The 24,909-nt window shown below is 42.8% G+C and overlaps 1 protein-coding gene across 2 annotated transcripts in view; it reads left to right on the forward strand.

Annotated features, from left to right (window-relative positions):
- Positions 1-24,909, forward strand: part of kirrel1b (kirre like nephrin family adhesion molecule 1b) — a 71,648-nt gene that overhangs the window by 14,856 nt on the left and 31,883 nt on the right. For both annotated transcript variants that reach the window (XM_067474427.1, XM_067474430.1), the window contains exons 2-4: positions 19,565-19,714; positions 22,431-22,580; positions 22,748-22,905. In XM_067474427.1, the coding sequence (XP_067330528.1) occupies positions 19,565-19,714; positions 22,431-22,580; positions 22,748-22,905 (458 nt within the window). The remainder of the gene's footprint in view (positions 1-19,564; positions 19,715-22,430; positions 22,581-22,747; positions 22,906-24,909) is intronic.

Consider the following 24,909-nt stretch of genomic DNA (forward strand, 5'->3'; position numbering starts at 1 on the left):
ACTTCTGTAACTTTTCAAACACTAACAGTTTATCAAGCGACGTAGTGGGTAGTGCTGACTCTGAGCCTCCATCAGGTGAAAGGCCAGATGTTTCCCTTTGGGGTTGGTAAAGACCCAAAACCGAGGTAAAAGAAACATGTGTGTATGTAATAATAATTCATTTTATGTCTGAAGCTTGTATGTGATGCACCCGAGAGGACCAAAAAAAGGTTTGATATATGGACATTGGTGATGTCTGCCTGATTAATCAAATCTAATAATTGATGCAATTTAATAATTTTAGTTAGAGCTCAAATACATGGAGGTATAAGTGCAAGATACTGATACTTCTGAGTCCAAAGACTCGATGACAGCAATGCGTTCACTTACAGACGCCACACGTCACCCCACAGTGATAATTGTATTCGGGCTGCTATTTTTTTTCCTGCTTGTACAAACCTATGATCTACTATGTGATTGCAAAATGAAATATTCACCAGAAAACAAATTGGACTCATTCTTACAAAATGACTGATTGCACAAGAACAAGAGACAAAATGACTCAATGCAGCGGAGCCTTCGTGAGACATTTACATGAATACGTTTTTTCTCTCCAATCAGTGGCCCTCAGTTCAAGTGGAACTTGTTTTCATAACTTGTTTTCTTATGTGATGAGTGGCGTGATTTCGCCGCAGAGCTTTAATACATTTCACATCAATTTGGCTCATGTCTCCTACTCCGCTTCAAATACTTCACCTAATACTTTACCCTGTACTGCCTCTGTAACCACAGTGCAGTTTTTCAGCAAACCTTTATCATCGCCTGGTAGCTGCACTGACTCTGTTGTTGTTCAAGCTTGACAAGTGGTTGCTTTTTCATCTCTGTTGCCCAGCATGAATTGCCCAGTAGGAATCAGGCCAAGATGAGTCAATACGGGACTTAAGCAAGTCTTGAACAAATGCCATGGACACACAGTGATCTCGGTGGAAATGGAAGTCCAGTAGTAGCGCGTCTTGACACATGTTCACTTTTATTCCATTTTCCATTATAATTTTTCCTCACTTACGGTCTAGTTTCTGAGCATTGTGTCTTTTTCAACTTTAATTTTTAGTTTACACTTCTATTGGAGATCCCAGCGCTTCCATCGAGGCCACGCATCAACTTAAATTTGGCGAACAGAAAGAATTTCTGCATTTTATATAACTGAGCAGCCCAGAAACAAAAATGTATCTTGAGTTTAGATGTTTCATTCAATATAAGCCGCACAGTCAGTGCTGTCGTTCATAGTTTAAATAAGGTTTTGGTCCATATAAAGACTATAAAGCGAATAACTCTGCATGCACGGTTCAAATGGTCTGGAAAATATTCGGAAAAACATTCGGAATCATGTAGATAACCTGGTTACTCAGCACACACGAGCAGTCTGTTAAAGAGAGTGAAAGGCAGCACTGTAAATGACACATAAGCAGTTCTCTCTGCCGTCTCATCGAGGGATATGAGCAGTTGATGTTATGACTGTGATTCACAGGAAAGACAAAAACTTGCTTAAAACTTTATTCTTGTGTTCCTGATTGATTCAGGCCCTGAGATGAGGAAGGTTGTTTGTGATTCATGTCTTTGTTTGGGTGTAAAAGGATTTGTGGTTAAAAACTCAAAACAGATTTGTTTCAATGTTGGAGAAAAAATATGATTACTTTAATTGAACTTTTACATATTTCAGGCGGGGGCCTGGTGGCTCAGTGGTAGAATCCCACCCCACCCATGGTGACATAAGCATACTGGGACAGGTCCGTGCGTGGAGTCGAGGGTTATTATTCCACTGAATAGTGAGTTATCGGCCGTTATCACGCCCATAGCTATGGTCCAGTCGGTGACCTATTGCTATAACCAGCAACACTGTAATTATCATTAGGAAGTTTGCTTAATAGGGGGCATCTGATGCCCATAAACACACCGGGTGTACATGTGTACCTAATAAAGTGAGCGTATTGCCCCAAAAGCTAATCCAGGCTGAGAGTCACTAAAGTTCAGCATCTGCATGGGCTTTGTTGAAAATACACTTTCATTTCATTTCTACAAAGGGAAAATAGGGAGGATGACAAAACAGGGGTTTTTTAAACAAGTGACACCAGTTCGTTTCCCGTTTCAAACCATTAGTCACCGTTTCTGTGCTTTCACCCAAACCACGATGGTATTATAGCCATATTTAACCCTAACTGTGCATGTTGTGTATCTAAACCCAAAGGAAAGGCTGCGCATAATATCCACATGATAATGAGCCCGTTAGCATGTGAAGCAGGGACCTACTGTCATCATTTAAAATTTTAAGTGCAAAGCTTTATGTGCGATTGGGTTATTTTTATATTCTATAATTGCTGCTCACATCCAAATTCATCCAGATTCCACAGCTGAAAATGAAAACAATCTGTCTTGTGCTAAGTTGAAACTTAGCACAAGACAATTATTGTGACAATAATAATATCTCTCAAGACGGCACAAGGCTTTTTTTTTGTACACGGAGCAGCTAGTTAAGGTTAATTACAACCATAACCCTCTCAAAGAGCCGTCTAAGAACATTTTTACTTGTTTTCTTCGTCTGAACCGTGTGTGTGCTGCCTCCCTGCTGATAGTCCTGTGACTGGGATCTACCCTCTTCAGCCTCCTCCACATCTTCCTTCATAGTTTGTCTAATGAAAAATCTTCTGTGCACTCACACAACCTCACTCAACCACACGGGTCCACGCACACACACTGAGCATGAGGAGTATCTGTGCACGAGCCAAAACAACAACAACAACGTAAAAAAGGACCAAGCAGACAAGGATAGAGGAGCAGACACACTCGGAGTGCCTGCTGCCAAGAACACACACACACGTGTAAAGTGCACATATACACATTTGTCCCATGAGGTCTGGGAGCAAAGAGCTGCCAGTCTAATTCCACCGAGATCTCTTTCATGTCTCTCTTCTCCTTGCAGCAGTCGCTCACCAAGAAACACACTTTTTTTTCCCGCTGATTATTTTATGGTAAAAATCCACATGAAGAATTTATTAAGTCGGCAGAGACGTCTGATGCATCTTTTCTGTGTCGCTACTAATGTCACAAACCGCAAGAACCACTAGGGGACTGCTGCATACACACACACACACACACATGTGCTACAGGGCAAATGGCACTCATGAACTTTACGTGCACACGCACTAGTCACGCACACACCCACAAATGTACTTTCACCTACACAAACAAAGACACCTATAGGAGCTACATGCTTCCGTTTCTACAGTACATACAGTCACATCACATATATTGCACTCGTGGCATGTTCCTGCTCAACATCGTGGGAGTTCAAGCCTTCCCACTCTGAACATTAAAGGAGCGATCATTATATGTATCTGCTGTTAGAATAGAGTGGAGAAAATCAATTCTGCTTGTCATAACATACACACATACGAACACACACACAAATGAACACGCACAATAAAAAAATGAATGCGTGTGTGTGTGTGTGTGTGCTAATGTGGAGGAGCAGAGGTTGACCTCAGGCTACTGGCTAATTAAAACTGTTCCAGAGAAATGAGGGAGGAATGGAGGGAGAGAAATGGAGAGGGTGGGAAGAAAAACACAGAGAAAGATGAGTGGTTAGAGAGAGAGATTGAAAAGATAGAGCCAGAGGGAAGGATGAGAAAATGAAAGGAAAACACTAGAAGGCAAAAAGAGTGGGAGAGCGAGTGTTTCAGAGCTTTTTGCTACAGTTATTTGAATTGATAGACTAATGACAGAGTTTCGCAACATATGATGTGAAAATATGAAACGAACTTGGGATTTTTGTGCTACATTAACACAACCGTGCCCACATTGCTCCTTAGTGCTAATTGTAAGGGCAGAGCTACCGGGCACAAGCCGAGGGGCCCGTAAGGTCCCGGGGACCGAGCTATGGGCCAGAGTATCAGGAGTTACACAGTTCGTATTTCTTGTTTTTAGCAGCTCAGTTTGAACCAACAGATTCACAGCGGCAACATATACATGCAAAATGACTCAAAACAGGCAGAAATCGACCAAAAGCAGACACACAACATCCAAAAATACACAAAAATGACCAAAATTAGACACAAAATCTCTAAAAGCACAGACGGCAATTTTAAAATACAAACAAAATAACTAGAACGGACATACATACAACACGACTAAAAGCAGAGACAAATCATCATACAAACACAAAATGACCAAAAACAGACACAAAGACCTTAAAAGTAGATACAACATTCGAAAATCACAGGATGACCAAGAAGCAGACGCAACAATGAAAACATTTATAGGACACAGTGGTATGTGTGCACATAATTCTCATGATAAGATGATGAAAATAGTTTAGCAATCATGTAAAATGGCTCAGTATCTAAATAACTACACTGTGAGGATGAGTTATTAACTAGAGAACAATAAAAAAAAACATTATCGCAACACCTGCCAGGTTCTATACTTTGATAAATGGTGATATGGAGGCAGTGTGTTGGGAGACAGAAAAAGAGAGAGAGCGATGGAGCGAGGTCAGGAAATGTGTGAACAGAGCCACAGCGACCTGGATGGCAAAGGGAGAAAGCAGCTGTTTTTATTCCGTGTATTTATGTAAATGTGTTGCATGTTTCCATTATTTGCTTCAGTTGTTTATAATGTTTTTTTGATTAAAAGCGATGCCAGTAAAGCTGTATTGAATTCATTCATGCTGGTTTGAACAGAGAGTGGAGCTCAAAGAGGGTGAGAAAAAGAAGACGCACAGGACGTTCATGTTTTATTCACACGGCAAATATGGTTCATTTTAAATATTTCACTGTCAACAGGCCAATTAGCAATTTTAGCAGTGTGTGAAGTGTGCGTGTGCGTGTGTGTAGTTCTTATCTGCTGCTGTGTGCGTGTGTATTCAAGTTTTTGTATTTTTTTCCCCGTCTTTATCAATTTGTGCATATGTGTGTGTGTGTGTGTGTGTGTGTACACATGTGTGTAAGCGGTTGTGTGTGCATGTGTGTTCGCAACAAGCTGAGCCTGCCAAACAAGCTACTGGGTCTGGGTAGGGGAGAGATTTTGTATCGAGGAGGACGAGGAGGAGGAGGGTAAGAAGGATTGGGAGGAGAAGCAGGAGGAGGAGGAGTGTGCGTGTCCATGTGTGTGTGTGTGTGTGTGTGTGTGTGTGTTCAGGGGTTCATAGAATGAGGAAGAAAGAGAGTGAAAAAGCCTAGTCTGAAGTTTGATCTGTTTGTTCTCTCCCCCCTTGTCCCACTTACCTGTCCCTGAGGCCCAGAGAAGGAAGGGAGGCGTATGTGTGTTCATATTTATGTGTGTGTGTGTGTGCGACACCGCCTCAAAGAGAAACAACAAAAAAGAGCCAAAACAAATCGGCATAGACCGATAAACAGACGGATTGAAATAGACAGACTGACAGTGAGACGGGGAGAGATAAGAGAGGAGACAAGAGGAGGAGAGGGCACAGAGATAGACAGTGGGAAATAAGATTTTTTCTTTTTTTTTTAATTATATGCATACAAGCATGAGCACACAGCGAGTGATTGACGGAGACCGACGGACACGCCTACAGACTGAAAAAAGGATGAGCGGAAAGAGAGTGACGCAGGGAAAGGCAACGGCAGAGAGAGAGAGAGATGCGGTGATCCACAGCTGGATGCAAATCGAAAGAGACAGTGGAGAGACAAACAAAGAGACAGACAGACAACGGACAGAGCCACAGTCACTTGCTGTATTTGTCCATGCTTGTCCTCAGTTGCTCTGTCTTAAGCACTTAACGGCGTAATGACCTGAAACATCTGTTTATTGTCAGTTTTGCCTGAAGTGTCCCTGGACGGCACGGGGAAAAACCCAGTTTATGAAAAGTCAAAGTTTGCAAATGCAAATATTTCTGCTGGCACTAAGGGAACCTTCCCAGGTCACGGGTCACATCCTTTAAAGTCTCCCTTTCTAGATCCTTCTCCTGTTGAAGGCCTGTCTCGTTTCCATGGCTCGTTTTTTTTTTAAAGACAAAGAAATGTAGTCTGCTTCGGCCCAAATCTGGAGGACACACATGTATCTGTTGCAGCTCCTTCTATTCAAGTCCAAATCACAAGGCTCACGGGGCTTTGCAGCCTCTGCATCATCCTCGATCCTCCGACATTTGGTCCGGATAAAGAAAATCTCACATGAATCTCCGCTGTTTAACGAGAAAAAAGGAGAAAGCAAAAAGCAGTGGGATCCCTCTGTTATCGCAGGCAAACATGTTGGACGTGCAGCGTGGCAATAGAATTACAGTAAGAATAGAATCGGATTCAGCTGTAAAGCTGTGGAATTATATAAGTGATAATTAAGCAGGTCACTCAAGAAATGACAGATATGTGTTATTGCACAGCGTGGGTTCAGTACTGTACTACTGTAATTTAAAGGTTGATGATTTTTTATAATTATTCATGACAGATCAGTTGTTCATCTGTTTCCAGGGGACGCTAAAAAGTGACGGACAGTAGTTTTGTCAGTGTATTTTTAGTTGCTCCCGGCGACGTTTCTGTTGTGTTGTAGCTTTGACTTGTCGTAAATTGGACTGTTGTGTGTTGAACAGCCCATAATTATTATTGTTAGTTCAGCAATAGTAAAAATGTCCATGTAACTTTGAAAAAGTGGTTTGTTTGAACCATGAATTTAAACTCTAATCACGAACTTTTTCCTAAACTTAAGAAGTGTTTGTTATCATAACTATGAAGACAGCGACTGGGAGCACAAGTGGGGCCACTGACCCACAATTATGGGCTTATTGAGTGGTGGGATTACAACCCTTAGTGTCTGTGCTCCATCCATTCAGCGAGAACATGAGAAGTGCAGTGGTGTGGATGCAAACAGCTGGATTTACATTGATTAGTAGTCAAGCGTCCCCGAAAACCGAAAGAGGGTGTTGCTGTTTGCTTATCCCACCTCAGCTCCATCCGGGCTTTTTATTTTATTTTTATTTTTTTTTCCCTTATAGCCTGATTTGTCACTGCGAGCAGCTTCTAAATAAAAAGACAAGCTTCCGCCCACTCAAAACCCAAATTTCATGAGCAGAAACCAAAACATCGTCTGCAGGAAATCTGTGCAGGAGTTTGAGCTCTGTCATTCCTGTCAGCGTCTTCGCTTTGAGAGGCTGTGGCCGCTGCTGCTCAACCAGTGCTGGAGAAGAGAAGACTTTTTTCCGTTTATTCTGCCCTGGCAGCAAATTTTCCACAAAATCCCTATTTAAAAGCAAAGTCAAACGTCATTCGGCCTAATTATCAGGCCAAAGAGCCTCCTGCCCCCCGCGGGACTAAAACTTAAAAACCAGGACTTCCCAGGTGGAGACGGGATGCGCTGTTTGATTGACAGATGATGCAGTGCAATACTTATGAGCACTGTACTGTAGATATCACAATTTTACCGGCAAAACACAAAGTCTTCAGGTTTTTTAGAGAAAGCGTTTAAGCCAAATAATAATTTCAACTTTCGCTACGTCTAAAATTAGCATGATTGTTAGCTTCAAATGCTCATAAATTGCCACATTGCTCTTAAACTAAGCATCAGGCAGGAGATTCAGAGACACTCTAACCCATCACTCCTTAATCATACAGCGTGTGACATTTCGAATTAGCACATACAGACCTGAACCCCCCCACCCCCCCCCCCCTTTTTTTTTTTTTTCATATTTTACATTCTTTGCAATAGCAAGAGCTGAGATTTTCAAAGTCTCTAGCAGCAGAGGTATCTCGCACTTACATCAGAGGAAAAAAACTGATTAATGTTGAATGCTGCTTGGCTGTGAAGTTCTGACAAAAAAGGGGGCCTCCAACGCACGGCTCTGGCAAGCTTTCACACCCTCTCAATGCTGCTCTATTATATCTGTGCATTAGTGAAGGCAACGGATAGAAGAAAAAATGTCAGGCAGCCGCCGTGCGAGCAGAACTTGAGAGAAGTGAATCTTTTTGAAACGCGGGGAAAAAGGAATAAAATGCAAATTAGCCGCACTTCTGTCATCTGCGTTGAAGACAATAAATTGAATTTGCACACACACTTTCAAGAGCTGATTTCTGTTTGGCACGTTTGTTATCCTGCTTTCGTGCAGGATCCTGCAGACGATCATGTTCCCGCTTTCATTTTTTATGATGGAAATCAAGGAGTGCACTTTGGATAATGTAAGGCATGAGAGGGACAGCATGTAGTTTTTTTGGTACAAGGTCACAGCTTTAACAAAACATCTCAAAAAGAACTTCTTAACCTGCAGACCCTTCCGTTTTTTGGGGGGGGGGTTTTCCACCTGGAACGAGCATAAAACTTGACATTTACATTCAGCTTTTCTTGTTTTTGGAAGACAGCCCAGCTCATCTTCGTGCTGCATCACCGCGGTAACCGGGAGAATTCACTGTTTGATTAAACAATATGAACATTTCGTTCGTGTGGTGGAGACAGATTCAATTTTGTTCTTCAGCTCCCCTCCTTATTTTTATCATCATTAAAATTATACCATCCTCATCCCTGTTTGCAGCTGAGTTTTGTTCACAGGGCTAGAGCGAGGTTATTTCGTTCTTCACCGTTTCACTTCACAGCAGAATCTCATCTCCTCTGCCTCAGTGGAGCTCACATCACCAATTCTTATTGAAGAGGAAATCACACAGCCATTGCTGAGAGAGGTCGTTATTTGGATAATGACTAATCCGCTCTCGACTTAATTCCATTCCTCTGATCCAATGTCCAGGTTGGAGTCAGAGGATGTGGCTAATGATGTGGCTGCAGCGTTGTCTGGGAATGCACACACACACACACACACACACACACACACACACCACATGATCTTTGCAGACATTTACTTTAAAGCCGCTTTCTCATACTGTAGATGCTTATGTGTGAGTTATCTTTAATGTCATGGATTGACAGATTTTTGACTAAAACACACTTTTTCTTCCTTCAAAATCAAAATTTCTTTGCCATAAATTTACCATCCTGTCAGAATTTTTTATCTGTTCGTTCCCAGGACCCATCGCTCACTTGTAGTGAAATATTCAAAGGAGACGCAGTATTTATGGCTGTCTCAATATATAAAATAGAGACAGTTTACAGCAGAGTCTGAGAGGCCATATTTAATATTTGTGGAATACTTTGGGTTTGGTAAAGAGTTTGGACAGTGTTTAAAAATCCAATTCAAATCTCTGCTGATAAATATGTATCCCACTCCAACCTTCCATTAAGTGCTTCCTGTATGGGCGGAGCTTCAGAGTCTGTATACGAAGCTCACTCATGTGGACGCTGAGCCTTCAGTAGTTAGGATTGTCTTATACCACCTGCTTTAGTTTATTAACATATTCTGCCTCAAAAACAATCATGGTTTGCTAAGATTACTAGTAATCAATAGATTAATTAATTTTTATGTATTGGACAAATAATTGTGTTGGAATTTAAGCTATTGTAGCTTTTATTGTTGAATTTGTTGTCTTGGGTGTGAAATTGAAACTTGTGTTTATTTTAATTTGCCATGTTGTCAGACAAACCAATCCACACCGTGTTTGGTAAAAACGGTACCTCGGCTTTTGTTCTGCTGTCCTAACACATGAGGCTGTGAGTTGATAACTATTGTTAGAGCAGGAGTTTTCTTGGAGTGACACATTTAACCTATAGTACACAATATTCTTTAATATATAAAGAAGTTGGCTGCATAACTGGGTGTTTGTTCATAGTCAGTGGTTTGCAAGCCTGGTCCTCACAGACCCCTGCCCTGCTTGTTTTCCCCTGTTTGCCCTACACACTGCTGGTTACCTCCTGGATCACAGATTCAAAGATATTTACACCCTCATATAAGATGGCGTCTAGCTTGTCTAGCTTCTGACTGACTGAAAACACCTTATCCATCTGATATGCAGAGTATCGTGCAGGGTGGTCCCTGAGGCCAAGGGTTGGGAATCCCCGGTTTAAGTCATGAAGATTTAAATAAGCTCCATAAACCTCCGCTGCGTGTCTGTGGATAACAGACCACATGATGAACACGACCCAGAGCACAGATCTTCACCCAAAGTCCTACTTCAACCCTCACGCGTCACCAAGTTCTTTGTGGAGGCAGGTTATTGTAGGTTGATGTAGGTGTTAAAAAATGTCATTGCTTTCTAATTGGCCCTCACAAAGATAGACTTGCTGAATGAACACACACACATTTGATTTGTGAGATTTACATGGTGGGGAGATGGAGGTACTTAACGCACACACACTCACACACACACACACACACATTCAGTCATGCACTTAGTCTAATTTGTATCGAATGCAACATTCACTGCATTGACCTGCTCACTCACATGCACTCACGCTCACATGCACCAACAAACACACACACACACACTCTGCCCTCCATTCCAACAACTCATACACACACACCCTCCTCTTCTCACATGCTTGTTCACTCTGTGCTCATTTGGTGACCTTAATGCTACCAGACATGTACAGTGTGCTAAGAGGAGAGGAGAGTGTGTGTGTGTGTGTGTGTGTGTGTTTGATTGTGTCAATTGCGTATGTGTGAATGTGTGTGTGAGTAGTTACCACTCTTAAAAACCAATTAACAGTGCATAGCAGCCCCCCCTCCCACTATGAAGAGGTAAATTAAACATTGCCAAGACCAGATGGAAAGAAATCAGAGCGAGAAAAAGAGAAGGATGAATAATTAAAGACAGGGGGGATCATAAAAAAGGGAGAAATAAAACTGAAATAAGAGATGAAATGAAATGTAAGAAAGCAGAAGTCAATTAGAGAGAAGGAGAGAAAGCTGCAGGCAGACGCAGATAGGAAGCAAGGGGAGGTATTGCTGCAAGTGTGTGTGTGTCTGTGTGTGTGTGTGCACTGCCTGTTTTCCGGAAAAAAGCCGAACTAACACAACCCAGTTGTTTAAAATCCACAGCAGCATAATCAGGTTGATTGCAGTGCAGTGATGATTAGAACACCATTTCTTTCATCAAGCTGAACTTTGGTAGCACTTAAACACTATTCTGCATGTGGCTGCTTTTGTGTGTGAGACACAGGCAGGGATCCATTTTCCTAATGGATTTACGAGCATTTTACATCGAAGGGCTTCTAGAAAAGCTCTGCGAGCATCATCGCACATCGCACAAAGCTATGGCTGTAAGAGAGACTTGGGGTGGGGAGATTCTTTGCAATCAGACACAAAGCATGTGTGTTTCCTTTGGATGGAGTGTTGCTTATGGGCTGACCAGGTGCAGGCCCGGACGCCTGAGAGGTCAGGGGTCACAAGAGCCATTGCCTTTAAAATAGCTGTTAATGGTCGTTGTTTTCAGTAGCAATATGAGACGTAAAACAAGCATAAAATGAAAAACAGAAAAGATCCCTAAAATGTCCAAAACACACCAAAAAAAAAAAAAGACAGACAAAACAGATAAACAATATCTAACAATTGAAATAAAATATAACAAATTAAATAACTAATGGATCAAATGACAAAAAACACATAAAACAGACATAAAACTTCCCAAAGTAAATGTAAAATTACCACGAAAGACTCCAAACCACCAAAAGAAGCCGTCTGTGCCCAGGGACCCACTTTCTCATAATCCGTCCATGGTCTTTGCCCTCATATGGCGAGAAATGTAAGGAGCCACTTTTCTGTTTCCGGATCCTGAAATGCTTTGTGCCAACAGAATCACGAGACTTCAAAGTTTTCACGTAATGTTGCGTTCCGTTGCTCCAAGCAGGCAATGAAACCACCGTCTGCCAAAGACCCTAAATGCCATCTTGGTGCCACGTAGAGATGTGAGGCAGCTTTTTCAGTATTTGGTGCCAAAGGACTGTGTAATCATCTGATCACTGGTGTTTCGTGCTTCGCCGGACTTGGTTTTGGACAATGCTACTTTGTTCTCAGAGCTCACCAATTACTTTGAGTGCAATGTCAAGACAGGACACGGCTTCCAGAACGTCAGAATAAGACGCCGAAGCAGATTTAATATTTCAATTTGGTATTAACAGATTGTAGCGTATTTCCCTTTTATGGTTCTGCTTCGTAATAAAAGTACAAAAAATGGAATTAAGAGAGAAAAATAGTGAACCTAAACTAGCTTAACACACAATCCTTAACATTTTGCAGCCCACGAAAAACTACTTCCTACTGTAAATTGATTTTCATGTAACTAAATAAATTAACTGTGTTTGTTTGTGTCTTTATGCAAATAGGAAAAGAAATTGCACACTTGTCTCACTTCGTGTTATCTCGCAGTAACTTGTGTGTAGTGTAATTGACTATACTATGTGTGTGTGTGTGTTTGTGTGTGTGTGAGTGTGTGTTTTCAGTTTGGTAATTGTCCCGGCTTTAGTTTAGTGTGTGTGTGTTATTGAATCATGATTGCAGTTCTCTGAGTATGTGTATGAGATTGTGTGTTTCTGCATCTACACATTGGTAATTGCCTCTGGATGAGGTTGTGTGTGTGCGTGCGTGTGTGCGTGTGTGTGTGTGTGTGTGTGTGTGTGAATTCCAATAACTGCTCAGTTTGTTCAGCATCTCCTCTGTGGTTGGCGTCACGCTGCTCCTCTGTTCAGCTGGAAGTGTTTGTGAGGGGAAATAAAATCAGCCTTTGGTGGAGAGGGGGACACTGGGAAATCACTGAATCACTGTTTACAGCAAACACCGAGTGAGCCGAGACAAAGTTATGATCCCTGTGTCTGTCCCTCTGCGTCTGTCTCGCTCGGTGCTTCTCTGCCTCTGTGCTGCTCCTGTGTTTGTCTCTCTTTCACTTTAATACAATGTGCTTCAGAGGCTTAAATGTTACATGGGGGATATTTCCCCGAACATCAAAATAAAGACGGCGGCAGCAAACGGATGGTCCCACAGGAATCGCGCATTTGTCCCTCGTGGCCGCTGACAAAAAAAGAGGTAGCTGTCTTCTGAGCTTTGTTAGTAAATGACTGCAGGGACACATGGCTTTACAATTTGACACCGAACTCAGATCACTTTTGTGTTGTAACCTTGTGTGTGTCTGTGTGCAGCCTCCCCGCATACTTCACTGCACAGCTAAAGCCCCAAATAATTAAAAAGCTGCACGTGTATTGTTTCCCACTCTGATTCTGTCTCTACAACTAATCTCTTAACCTTCTTTCATACCAACATACTCAGCCCTGCATTAAAAATCTGCAAGGAGCTCTGCTTGGGGAGAACCACAGCCCAGAGGTCCAGTCATAAAAGGCATTTTCTAGCACTGTGCACCTGCAAACCACTGCCTCATGCTACAGTGACGCACGTTCACCTCGTATTAATAAAATGTCACCAGAGAACGTCATGTTGTCGTCCTGCAGTACAACGTGCGGTTTGTGTGACTACAGCATTGTTATGGCTGCGTTAAGCCAGGAGCCGGTTAGTCAGAGGAAGATCGAGCGCTGGTGTAACACAGGTCATTTTACACCAAATATGTTTCATTGCTTTTAATCACAACCGCAATTTTTCTCTAACTCTAAAGTTAATGTTTTTATTGCTTAAACTCAACCAGACTCAGGACTCAGGAACCGAACTCCGGTCTTTAGCTTGACAGTCCTGTGCCGCCACCCGCTCGCTCCAAAGGTATAATTGTGTTTGTAGTTGTATAGGAACATCATCTTTAGGAGACAGCGTTGCCTTGTTAGTCACTGACTTGCTCGTCAGAAGGGAACCTCGACCCAAACACTTATTTTTCTGCCTCCTTCTAAAATGCACCAATAGTAGAGCAGTAAACACATTTCTTAAGACCCAAACCAACACACAAACAAAGGAAATTGTTGCACATGTCTTCTACTGCACCGACCTGCTACGATGTTCAAGAGCAGCAACATGGATGAGAGCAGGACTCTAGCAAGTTTGAGGACACTGATTGTTGGGAATGAAGCTCGGCCTTCTGCAAGAAGCATGTTTGACCCTCAGCACAACATCGACTGGTTAATAAACTTGAGTCAACATATTTTATGCTCATGGTTAAGTTTTAGTCATTTGGATAATTACAATAGAGGAACACACACACACACACACACACACCAGGAGCAAATTGTTTTAGAAAACTGACCTATGACCCTGTGTTTCACCAATATTTTACAACATCTAGTATTTTATTTTCTCTCTACTGTCACTGTCACACACTTTCTCCACTTTCACAACTAGAAGTACAGTGGGAGTCCACTTCTGTCCCCCAGGGTATAGTATACACAGATGCAGACCGCTAGGACTAATTATTGGACCCCAAGGCATCTACGTGTACCTCTTGAGGACCAAAAAGGTACATACAGTATATGTTCCCAAGCAGTAAAAGGTATGTTTATTCAGTAAAGGTACAATTCCAGGAGACAGTCTGTGTCAGGCCAAAGACATTGAATGTAATCAAATAATGTGATTCTTATAGACACTACAATAATAATCAAAAATTATATTTCATTATTAATGCCAGAGGAAAGTTGCTTTGCATTCTCTCTTATCCAGAGAAAGCAGCAGTGTGAAGGCTCTGAATGTGGCCTTCTAGGGGCTACAGTACCCCTAAAGGTACAATGATGTCACTTATTTTCTCAGAGTGTATCTCATGCAAACACCTTGATTTAACTCTCCCATCCACACTTTGCCCTTTACTGCCTTTTCAGAAATGGCAAATATATGCACGTGGCATACACAACACAGCCATGACAGATATGTATGCAGGCATGCGTGTAAACATGGACAATACACACACGGACACAGTGTGTGCATTAGAGGTGTGTGTGTGGTAGCTGAAATGGGAGCGAGCTGTAGCCCGGAGGCAGAAGTGGGACATGAATACGAGGAGAGGGTCAGCGTGGCACTATTTGGGGGTGGGGGTTAGGAGGATGAAGGCTTCAGGGCGTGGAGGACTGCAGTTTAGGGTTACAGACCTCACAAACTGTCCTTTCATTTCTACACAGGAAGGGTTTTCTTTGGAGGAAATTGTTTTTCACCTCTGGCAGCCATACTGGAGGTCTTCAGCTCAAACAAGTGCCGTATTCTTCAGTCACTGCTGTGATCATGTCTAATAAGTTGACAAACATCCCATTTTGAAATCAAGGCAGCGAAAAAGTCTTTTTCTTTCTTCACAAAGACACATTTTCTTCTTTCCTTTTCATCTGTACTACAAAGGTAGGATGTGAATAAAATGTTTTATGAGGATGTGAGTTTTGTGTCGGTGACCATTTTGTAAATGTCTTGTCAGCTCTGTTTTGTTCTTGTTCTTTCCTTTTGAACCAGTCAGTTCTTGTGGGTTTTTCCGACCTGAAAATGAGAGTTACTTTATAAGAATTGAACCTGTGTCACGGCATATTACCAGGGAAATGAGACTGAGTAGTTATCTTAACTCAATCTGTCTGCAGTATCGTTGCCAAAAACCAACAGGAGGGTTGGACAATGAGGTGGCTAGTGTCAGGGAAAGCAAGTAAGCTTGGCAATAAGTCCCAGAAATATTTGGAGAAACAAAACAGCAGCTGCAGGTTCCTCTCAAAACCCAAACCAAATGTAAAGGATAACTTCACACACACACACATACACTCATGTCTGCCCGATTAATCGTTTTTGTAAGGCTCAGACAAATACACTAATCCAGGTCGCAGACTTATGAACACGTTGCTGGAGTAGAGGCAAGTGGTTGTTGGTTTTAGCGTCCCGCTGGGGATTGCTGACAACATAATTGATCTAGAAAATACAATCCTTTAACACTGTGGCATCAAATCAGAAAATTGCCTTAAGAATAATTGTAGCAGTGATATATCCAACAGGAACATCAGACAAGAAAACAATAAGATGTTACTGCAGAGAGCACTTGCATGGGCATTCAATAAAGTTTAATCTGATAGAAGAAAGGAGGACAGAAGTTATTAAGAATAATATGTTTGGACACCGAGGCTGTAATTGCGAAGCTCTGTCTATTGTACCACTGGGTCATTATGCAATTTAGAGACAGGAAGAGAAGATATACCTCACATCATCCCTCAGGGTAATGATGCAGGGAGGTACAGATGAAGAGGAAGAAGGCTGCAACAGAGATAGATGCAGAGGACAGAAGGAAGGAGAGAGGGTGAAAACAAACAGAAATAATTAAATATTTAAAGATTTGACAAGATATGGAGAGGAAGAGCGAGATGTCGAAGAGGGAACGGATGAAAGAGAGAAAGAGGAAAGAAGACAAACATGATCAGAGGACAAGTAAAATGAGGATTAAAAGGAAAAAGTTTAACAACACAAAGAGACAGAGACAGAGACAGAGATGTCTTGTAGGTGGGTGAAAGTGGAGTTAAAGTGCCAGGAAGAAGAAAAAAAAAGACGTGGCTCAAAAGGAGAGAAAGGATAAAAAGAAGAGAATAAGGAAAAGGAGCAGGAATGAGCAAAGGAAGGAGGGTAGGGGACTGAGCATGAGGGAAAGAAGATGGACAGGAAGTTCGATAGTGAAGGTTTAAGAGGTGTGTGTGTGTGTGTGTGTTAGGGGGGGGTCCCCGTTCTCTGTTCTCTGTCAGTGCGGCTCTGTCCCAGCTGCAGGCTGACAGGCACCACACACACACACACACACACACACACACACACACACACACTTTTATCTCTTAAACCTTAAACCTCCACTAACGTCACACACAGCCCCTCAAATATGAATATAAACATCATCACAATACCAATGTTCTCCACACAAACATCCAAAATATTCTCTCTCTTCCTGTTGCTATTCCTCTCTCTGTCACACACACACACACACACACAGACACACAGTAACACAGCACAGCCTTTCCCAGGAGAACATGTGATGTTCAGTACAGAGATACACATGAAGAAGAAGGCTTTTACATGTAATAGCTGTTAATTTTGCATAAATCATGCATAACATGACCGACATGCAAATCACTTAGTGCATCGTCTTCTCCTGTTTTTGCCGCCTCTGTTTCTTCTTCTTCGTTCCGGTCTAGGAACACTGTGAACACTTTTCCGTATTCAGGTTTTGGGAAATTTATAATTTATTTTGTGGCCTCATTGCCAGGCTCGTCTACCTTATTAGAATTAAACAAAGTAACTTAGTATTTTACACATCTACACACTGGGCCACAAATGTGATGCACAGAAACTGTCATTTAATGAAAAAAAGGACAAAAACAGACAAATAAGTTGCCTAAAGAATAATAATGAAAACATGTTAAGTGTATGATGATTTGGAGTATGTCTTTATTAAACATGTATTATGCTGTAAAGAGAAACAGGAAGAAGACACACGGTCCTGGCTTATTTCACCCTGACCCCACTGTTCTGACATCAAAACTGTCACTTGACTTACAAAAATATTGCAACTGAAGGAAAGCAAATTGATGAAGAAATCGAAAATGTTTGGAGTATTTTCTATTAAAAAGAGCAAGAACAAAAAGAAGAAGTAAAAAAGATGATTCTAATTAAGATGACATTTTTAAAGGGCTTTAGTTTTGTGCGTAAATGTACATTAATGCTTTTAAACTGTCCTCTGACTTCCCTATAAGAAAATATTTCTCCGCTTTTAGCTGAAAGCCTGCCCCGGGTGACATCACCCGGAGGAGTTTTTCAGCCTTAGGAGTTCCGATGATGTCATCTGGAGGAGCTTTGGAAAACCGTGTTGACCATGGTATGAGCGACAAGATGACATAATCAGGGCGGAGGGTTCCTTTCAAGTGATGTCACCTGGAGGCGTTTCTCTACTCTCTACTGGAGAGTAGAGAAACATTTTAATCTAGCGAAGTCAGACGAAGGTTTAGTGTCATTTATGTGCATGTACCACCCAAACTAGAACCAGAAGAAGCAAGTTCAAAATCAGCGAAGCGTCCTTTAAACTGACCCGGGAGCTGAGACACTAAAATTTGGTCGACACAAAACCAGATCTGTAGTAAAATGTAAAAGAAGCCATATCATTGGGGGAGTTTTTGCCTGACGTTATTCTACATATATTCAGTCCACGTCTCTGTTGTTAAATGTGGACCCCATCATCACAGTCGGGTTCCATGGAAACATATCAAGAAGCAAAATGTAGCCTCTATAAGAATCACATCATATCACTGTCCAAATTAAAACAAATCATGTTTTATTTGTATTTGCCAGGAATTACGTCTGTGTTTGGCCAAAATAGGAGGGAAAAAAAAAAAGAAACACAAGAAATCATCCGCTACTGTAGCAGTGTTATAAGGCAGGTCCTCACTCTCAGCTCACACTGCAGTTGTCTTTGTGATGCAGTATTCAGAAGAAAGTTGATAAAACATCAAAGTGCCTTTTGTGATGAGTGAAGATTCCTTTTGCAGACACACACACACACACACACACACACACAAAGAACATGACAGGTCGTGTAATCCTCCTGACAAATCAGTAAATCTCGCGGCTGTTTGCACCTTTGTGGTTGGATCCCACAGAGACACGTCCCTCAGAGCAACGGCCTGCTTTATTAACCAGTTATGCCTTAATTAGCTAATAGGATTGTTTTAACCATAATCCAAGAACAGAATAGCCCACGGGAAGACAAACAGCAGCTCTGTGGAAGCGCGCGCGCGTGTGTGTGTCAGCTGTGTGAATCGGTGTGTGTGTGTGTGTGTGAATGACTCAGTGAGGTGTGTGCACTTGTCTGTGTTCATAAATTGGGTGTGAGGCTCCTGGACATATGTTGCATGTGTGTGGGAGCTTCTGTTTGCAAAGATTCAGTGTGTGTGTGTGTGTGTGTGTGAACTCATGCACGTCCATTTGCACGAGCCATCTAAGGCACCACAGTCTCCCTCTCTGCCTTAATTAACGTTGCCTTCTTGCAAGACTTCCTCCAGAATATGAAACAATTTTACCTGATGATGCAAACAGCTGAAAACAGTGTCGGGTTGGTGCCTCGCCTCCTCACCTGACACTGTCTCTTTATGCGGGAGTGTTAATGCAGGCCTGAGCTACTCTTGTAGTTTTTGTATCTGTGTATTTTAGCGGTGCTGCAATAGCCAAAAGGCTTGTTTTGCCTGAGTAACCGTGTGTGTGTGTGTGTGTGTGTAAATCCTTTGTACTGCGTGATGGAAAAAAGAGCAGGCTGTATCACAGCTTGGCGATGATGTTCTCGCACAAGCATGCAGCTACGCACACAGGCACAGACTATCAGTCAGACATAAACAGGCAAAGACACACGTAAGCCTCAATGAAGTCCGGGGAGAAACATCAGAAAGGTCACAAGGAAAAGATAAAACAAAGGCAGAAGTCATAGAGGGATGATAGCAATTGAGATCCACGGCCAGTTAAAAAGATGATTGTTATACTTTATATTATAATAATAATCAATTATCTGTGAATTCCCCCCCATTCAGCACAGGTGCAAGCAAGTTCATTCAAAGCTTTCCTGTCGCTTGAGAGACATTTCGCTCACAGAGAGGGTTTGTATTAAAACTCGTTCTTACAAAGACGCTTTATGAAAACAGCATAAACACAGTAAAAACACATAACAAATCACCCAGACAGCTGCCACATGGACAAGCATGAGTCGATGAGACTGGACACAGTCAGCTTAGGTCGATACAGTGCACTAAAGATGAAAGCAAATGTGAATGGATTTTTCTCTCTGTCCCTGTGTTGCAGTGTGGTGCGTTCGCTTCTCCCAGGAGCCCGCAGACCAGTCGGTGGTGCTGGGAGAGCGGGTGGTGCTGTCCTGCGTGGTCTTCAACTACACCGGCATCGTACAGTGGACCAAGGACGGCCTGGCCCTCGGCATCGGAGAGGGTCTCCGAGGTGAGGGAGAAAGGGGGGGGGTGGAGTGAAATCCTCCAACTGGAGAGAAACATGCTGCAGGGATCAAAGCGAAGTGAAAAAGGGGAATAACTCAGCTACGGTTTCGGTTCAGTTTTGACTGTAAGAACCCTGACAAAAGATATTATGGATGAAATTTTCTTTTTTTTTTTTTTTTTTAGCAGCAGTTGAGGGAAGGAACACTGTACAGTGAGAGAGAGAGAGAGAGAGAGAGAGAGTTAAAAGCCAAGAAGGATGTGAGTGACAATCTGGGCAAAGATGAGTCCTGTATATCATGCTGAATTAGAGAAAATCCCTCACTGTGCTGACAAAAGCAGACGCACACTCGCATTTACGCTTTAAGCTGACACGCACATCCAGACCGACTTACTGTGAGCGCAACAGCAGCGTGGGCTTCGCTTCCGACATTGGGGGAAGCATCACAATGCGGCCGCGAGCGAGGAGGGGTCAAAGGGGTCAAAGGGTCAAAGACACAACAGGGAGAGAGTTGATCAGAGGTAACTGGGGAGTGAATAGTGAAGTGTTGAGGAGCAGGGAGAAGCAACTCGTCCTAGTGAATGTTGACGCTGACGTGTTTTTAAGGTAAAAAAATGTCTTTTATCAGAAATATGAGAAAGTCTGATGATTGGTCGTATGGAAAATGACAACAGCCAACACTTTGGACCAGGAATCCATGAAATTCCACGTTTTCTTTTGAAATTCTATTTGCTTTTTAATGTTTCTCTCGCCTCTTGTTCGAGACAAAGCTTTTTCTTTTTACCTGCATGAAAAGCAGGTTAAATTGCATCAAGGATGAAAATGTCACAGGTTTGAATTTCACTAAAGAATCTACTGTTATGGACGTTATAGCTACACGACTGGACAAGAAATGGCACAAACTGTACAGCACAGAAACACACACAAGTGATAATCTGACATGTGATGTAAATCTTGTGTTCAACTCAATTTAATTCACAAGTTCAGTAAAGGTCAACCCCCCCCCCCCCCCCCTCCCCCCTCACCCTTCTTGCATTACCCACTCTGTGTCTTTCAGCCTTCCGCTCCATCATCACTTGCTTCACATCTTTCCTACATCCCCTCCTTTCACTTTTGATTCCTCTTCCTCCCCTTTCTGTTTCTCTCTTCCTTTCCTCCTCCCTCTCTCTTTCTGTTGCCAACTCTCTCTCTGTGTGTGTGCTCCGTCTCTCTTTCGTCCCGAACGCGCCGCCGTTTTATGAACACCTTGTCTACTTTGTCGCTCTGCTTTTCAAACCAGCCATCATCACATCCTGTCTGTTTTTTTTTCCCCTTCATCCTTAACTTTTCTGTGCTGCCATGCTTCCCCTCATCTCTCACACATTGTCTCCCCGCACGCATTCATGTCACGTATGAAGGGGAAGTTGTGAACACTTGCGCCAACAAATAATTTATTCTCATACAACAATGTGTTGCTGGTGCATGAAGTGTGATGCGTAAGCGTTGTTGTTCTGTGCCCTGTGTGATTTTATACAGCTGCTGACGACAGCGTGGGCGTGCGGCAAATTCATACCTGCAGTTTGAACACCCACCCACATGCGCAGGAGATCTGTGTTCATTCACACCGACAAAAACAGTTTCACGACATTACATCACATTCATGTGCATGTAAAATACATGGATTACACAGAAAGTCTCCTCACAGGTGTGAAGAGAGCATGTACATATGCATGTATCAATAAGTCAAACTAAACACTCGTCTGCTCACTACCCACAGGCATCAGTGGTGGCAGTTTATTGTTTGTCCTTAACCTCCTCCTCCTCCTCCTCCTTCGTTTCCTTCTCCTTCTCCCTGGGGTGCTTTCACCTTTGTGGTTGCTATGCTGCGAGGTGCTTGAGTGGATGATGTAATCTCCACTAATACTTTTCCTTCCTCCTCTCTGCGCCCCAACTGCTTGCTTGCCTGCATTTGCCATCCGAATCCATGATGTCATGTTAGGATTTGTGCACGGAGGATCAATGAGTGCCCCCTAGTGGGACGTCATGCTCAATTATGTCTTTGTCTGAGAGGCGAGGGTTCAAACAGTGAGGACAGGGGGGTGTTTTAAGTGGAACGGCGCCGCATGTAGTTGTGCCGTTTTTGCATCAAGGAGGAATCGACGTGGCGTCATTGCGTATGTGCTGCTGTTTGAGCAAAACTACTCCAGCTGTTCATCTCCGATTGTGTCACCGTGCAGCTACGAAGGTGTGTAATCTCACAGAGTGCAGAGATACAGCCAATAGCGCTGAATAGAAAGAAACGACGACCTGATAAAATGTTCATAATCATCTCAAATGATTTTGTTATAGAAGTTTTTCTTTGCAATACCACTCAACTCTCATCACTCACTGTCTGTAAAGGATGGCATTATCTTCCAACACAGATCTTGTGTTAAGGCAGCATTATTATGATGACTCATGGCTGTAGTAGCAGCACATAATATGCCTCTTCCTTCATGCCAACAATCATTTCGTTTTCAAGGTGGTTCTATATATATAGAGATATTTTTTTTTCATCGTGGCACAAAAGTTCATTTTCCAAACTCGACAGGCTTTTCCGACTTGCAAATATAAACCATACCGTGATGCATGATGATGCAGAAACTACTCAGAGCATGAATCACAAAGGCAGTTTTCCGCTGGCTGCCTCTCTATCTACAGTATTTAACTGCAAACCTGCTGTGTGTGTGTGTTTCTCCTGCAGCTTGGCCCAGGTACCGTGTGCTGCGGGCCCTGGACATTGGCCAATACAACCTGGAGATCTCCAATGCAGAGCTGTCCGATGACTCTCTGTACGAGTGTCAGGCCACAGAGGCCGCCTTGCGCTCCAGGAGGGCCAAGCTCAATGTGCTCAGTAAGTGAACTCGCTGCAGATACTGGAGTTTTAGAAAAGTCCTTCGCAGATTTTCCCTTCAAGCCAGCAGAGTTTCAGCGAAGGATTGTGTTCACGTTAAAAAAATGTCAGAGCTGAGACAACACCTCCATAGATTGATTGCGGATTCTTGTGTGGCACTCCTCCAGTTCCCCCGGATGACCCAGTGGTCGAGGGATCCCCGGAGCTGCTCCTGATGGCCGGGACCCCGCACAACCTGACCTGTGTGACCCGCGGTGCCAAACCTGCAGCGCACATTCAGTGGACCAAGGATGGAGTAGCTGTGGAGGGAGCCTACCAGTCCACGGTGACTCACACACGCCTGTACACATGTGCACATTACAGCATGTGCATGAGAGAAGAGTCACAATGAGTTTTTGTATTTATGAGATCTGCCAAATCTGATGTGGCTAATGGTTGCCCCAAGAGCTTATGCTAGAAACTCTGGTTCTTACAGTTTGCCCTTTGGAAACATCTACTGTCAGTCTGATTGTTTGTTTATGTGCGTTTTGCTTTGGGAACTGAAGAGGGGAATAACAGTATGTACAGCTCAGGATATGCTGCACCCCTGGAGTCCTACATTAGGGAAATAGAGTGTGCACAGCACACAATATAGTAAACAAAGACGTCTTAAGACTTTCTTGCTTCTTGGTTGACAAAATGCTAAAGTCTTGGCAGATGGAGGGTGTATTTATTAAGTAAAGCTTTTGAATGCTTTCAAATCACCGATTCTGGCTCGCTAATCAGTGGGAATCAGCGTTTTGTGCCTTGAAGCCTTGTAGGAGATTTAAAGCATTTGGGAGCCTTTTGTTTGGCTTGTTTATTCCAAGTAGTGGCAATGAAAAGGCACCGAACGCCTCAAACCGCATCCCCCTGCATCTAAGGCCAGGAGCTGCCCGATTCCACACCTAGATTTAGCCCAGGCCTTCTCTGCGCATCAAACTTCCCCCAGAGTTAGTTTTTCGGCCGGTTACAAACAAACAAATGAAACAATACTTCAGCACCGGCACATCTGCAAAGCCATCCATCTCTTAGGAGTCTTCCCCCCCCCCCCTGTAAAACGCCTTTTACAGTATTTTATTCAGACAGGCATGCAGCTTAAAGGATCTCTTCTCATCCATCCGTTTTCTTTCCCAGCATCCGCCGGTCAGTTGGATACTATCTCCCCTGGCGGCTTTTATGGATGTGGACATTGTGCTGACTTTGTACACTGACGCACAGAGAACAAACCCCGTTGTTTATTAGCTGCAGTAGCACTCACCGAATTAATGCACTGAAATGTCCCTGTGGTCTGGGGCAAAGTAAACATGTTCTAAAACTCAGTAACCCGGACTGAAGCGGCACGTCATCATGCAAATGGCAGTTATTATATCTTATTATGACACATTTAAACAAGCTTCCGGATTTACACACTGATCACAGCTGAACAAACTTTTACGTTTACCTGATTTGTGCATCTTTTAGGCTGCAGCGTGTTACATCCACGGTCAGTTAGAAAGTGTCGGAGCCGACGACACTAAGAAAAATCATAGCAATTACGCCGTTGCTTTTTCTACACCGAAGAGGTTTAACGTTAAACAACAGAGAATGAGATTTGTAATGGATCCTGATAAATCCTGCAGTATTACTTTTACTTTTATCGTGTTTGCAGCTTTGGGTCCCACCTGGGCTGTAGCCTGTTTCCTTTAACTTTTTATTATGTTAAGAGATGTAATCGCAGCATCCTGTCTTCAGACCGCAGATGAATTATCCCACAGGCACAGCCACACAGAAGTGCACTGACACTTGCACATTATTACAGTAAAATGCTGTTGCATTCTTTTTCTCCCACATTCACACTCCTCACACTCCCCGTTTACTCCGCCACACGCACACACACACACACATGCACATTCATGGTTTCATGTGCACAGAGTAGCAGCACCAAACACTGACTCACACACTCACAGCTGTTTCTTTTTTTTTTTATGTCTTGCAGCCAGTCTTATGCTCCCTTACCCCAAACACACACACACACACACACACACACACACACACACACACTCATACATATTACATGCTGCTCTTTGCTAACGTATATTACTAACCACCCATTTACACTACAATGAAGGCAGTAAACACCCCTGGACATTTAGTAGCTGCATTGTAAAAGGCCCCACCTCCCTGATCCCAATAAAATGGATTCAGAAGATTCAAATATTTTTATTGTTGATCAATTCAGTGTTCATCGATTCATTGAATACCACTAGATGAATGCATCATTTTCTAAGGAAGACATAATTTAATCCGTGATAGGTTCGTTCTGAAGACT

Source organism: Channa argus, chromosome 14, assembly GCF_033026475.1.
Source record: "Channa argus isolate prfri chromosome 14, Channa argus male v1.0, whole genome shotgun sequence".
Taxonomy (NCBI): Eukaryota; Metazoa; Chordata; class Actinopteri; order Anabantiformes; family Channidae; genus Channa; species Channa argus.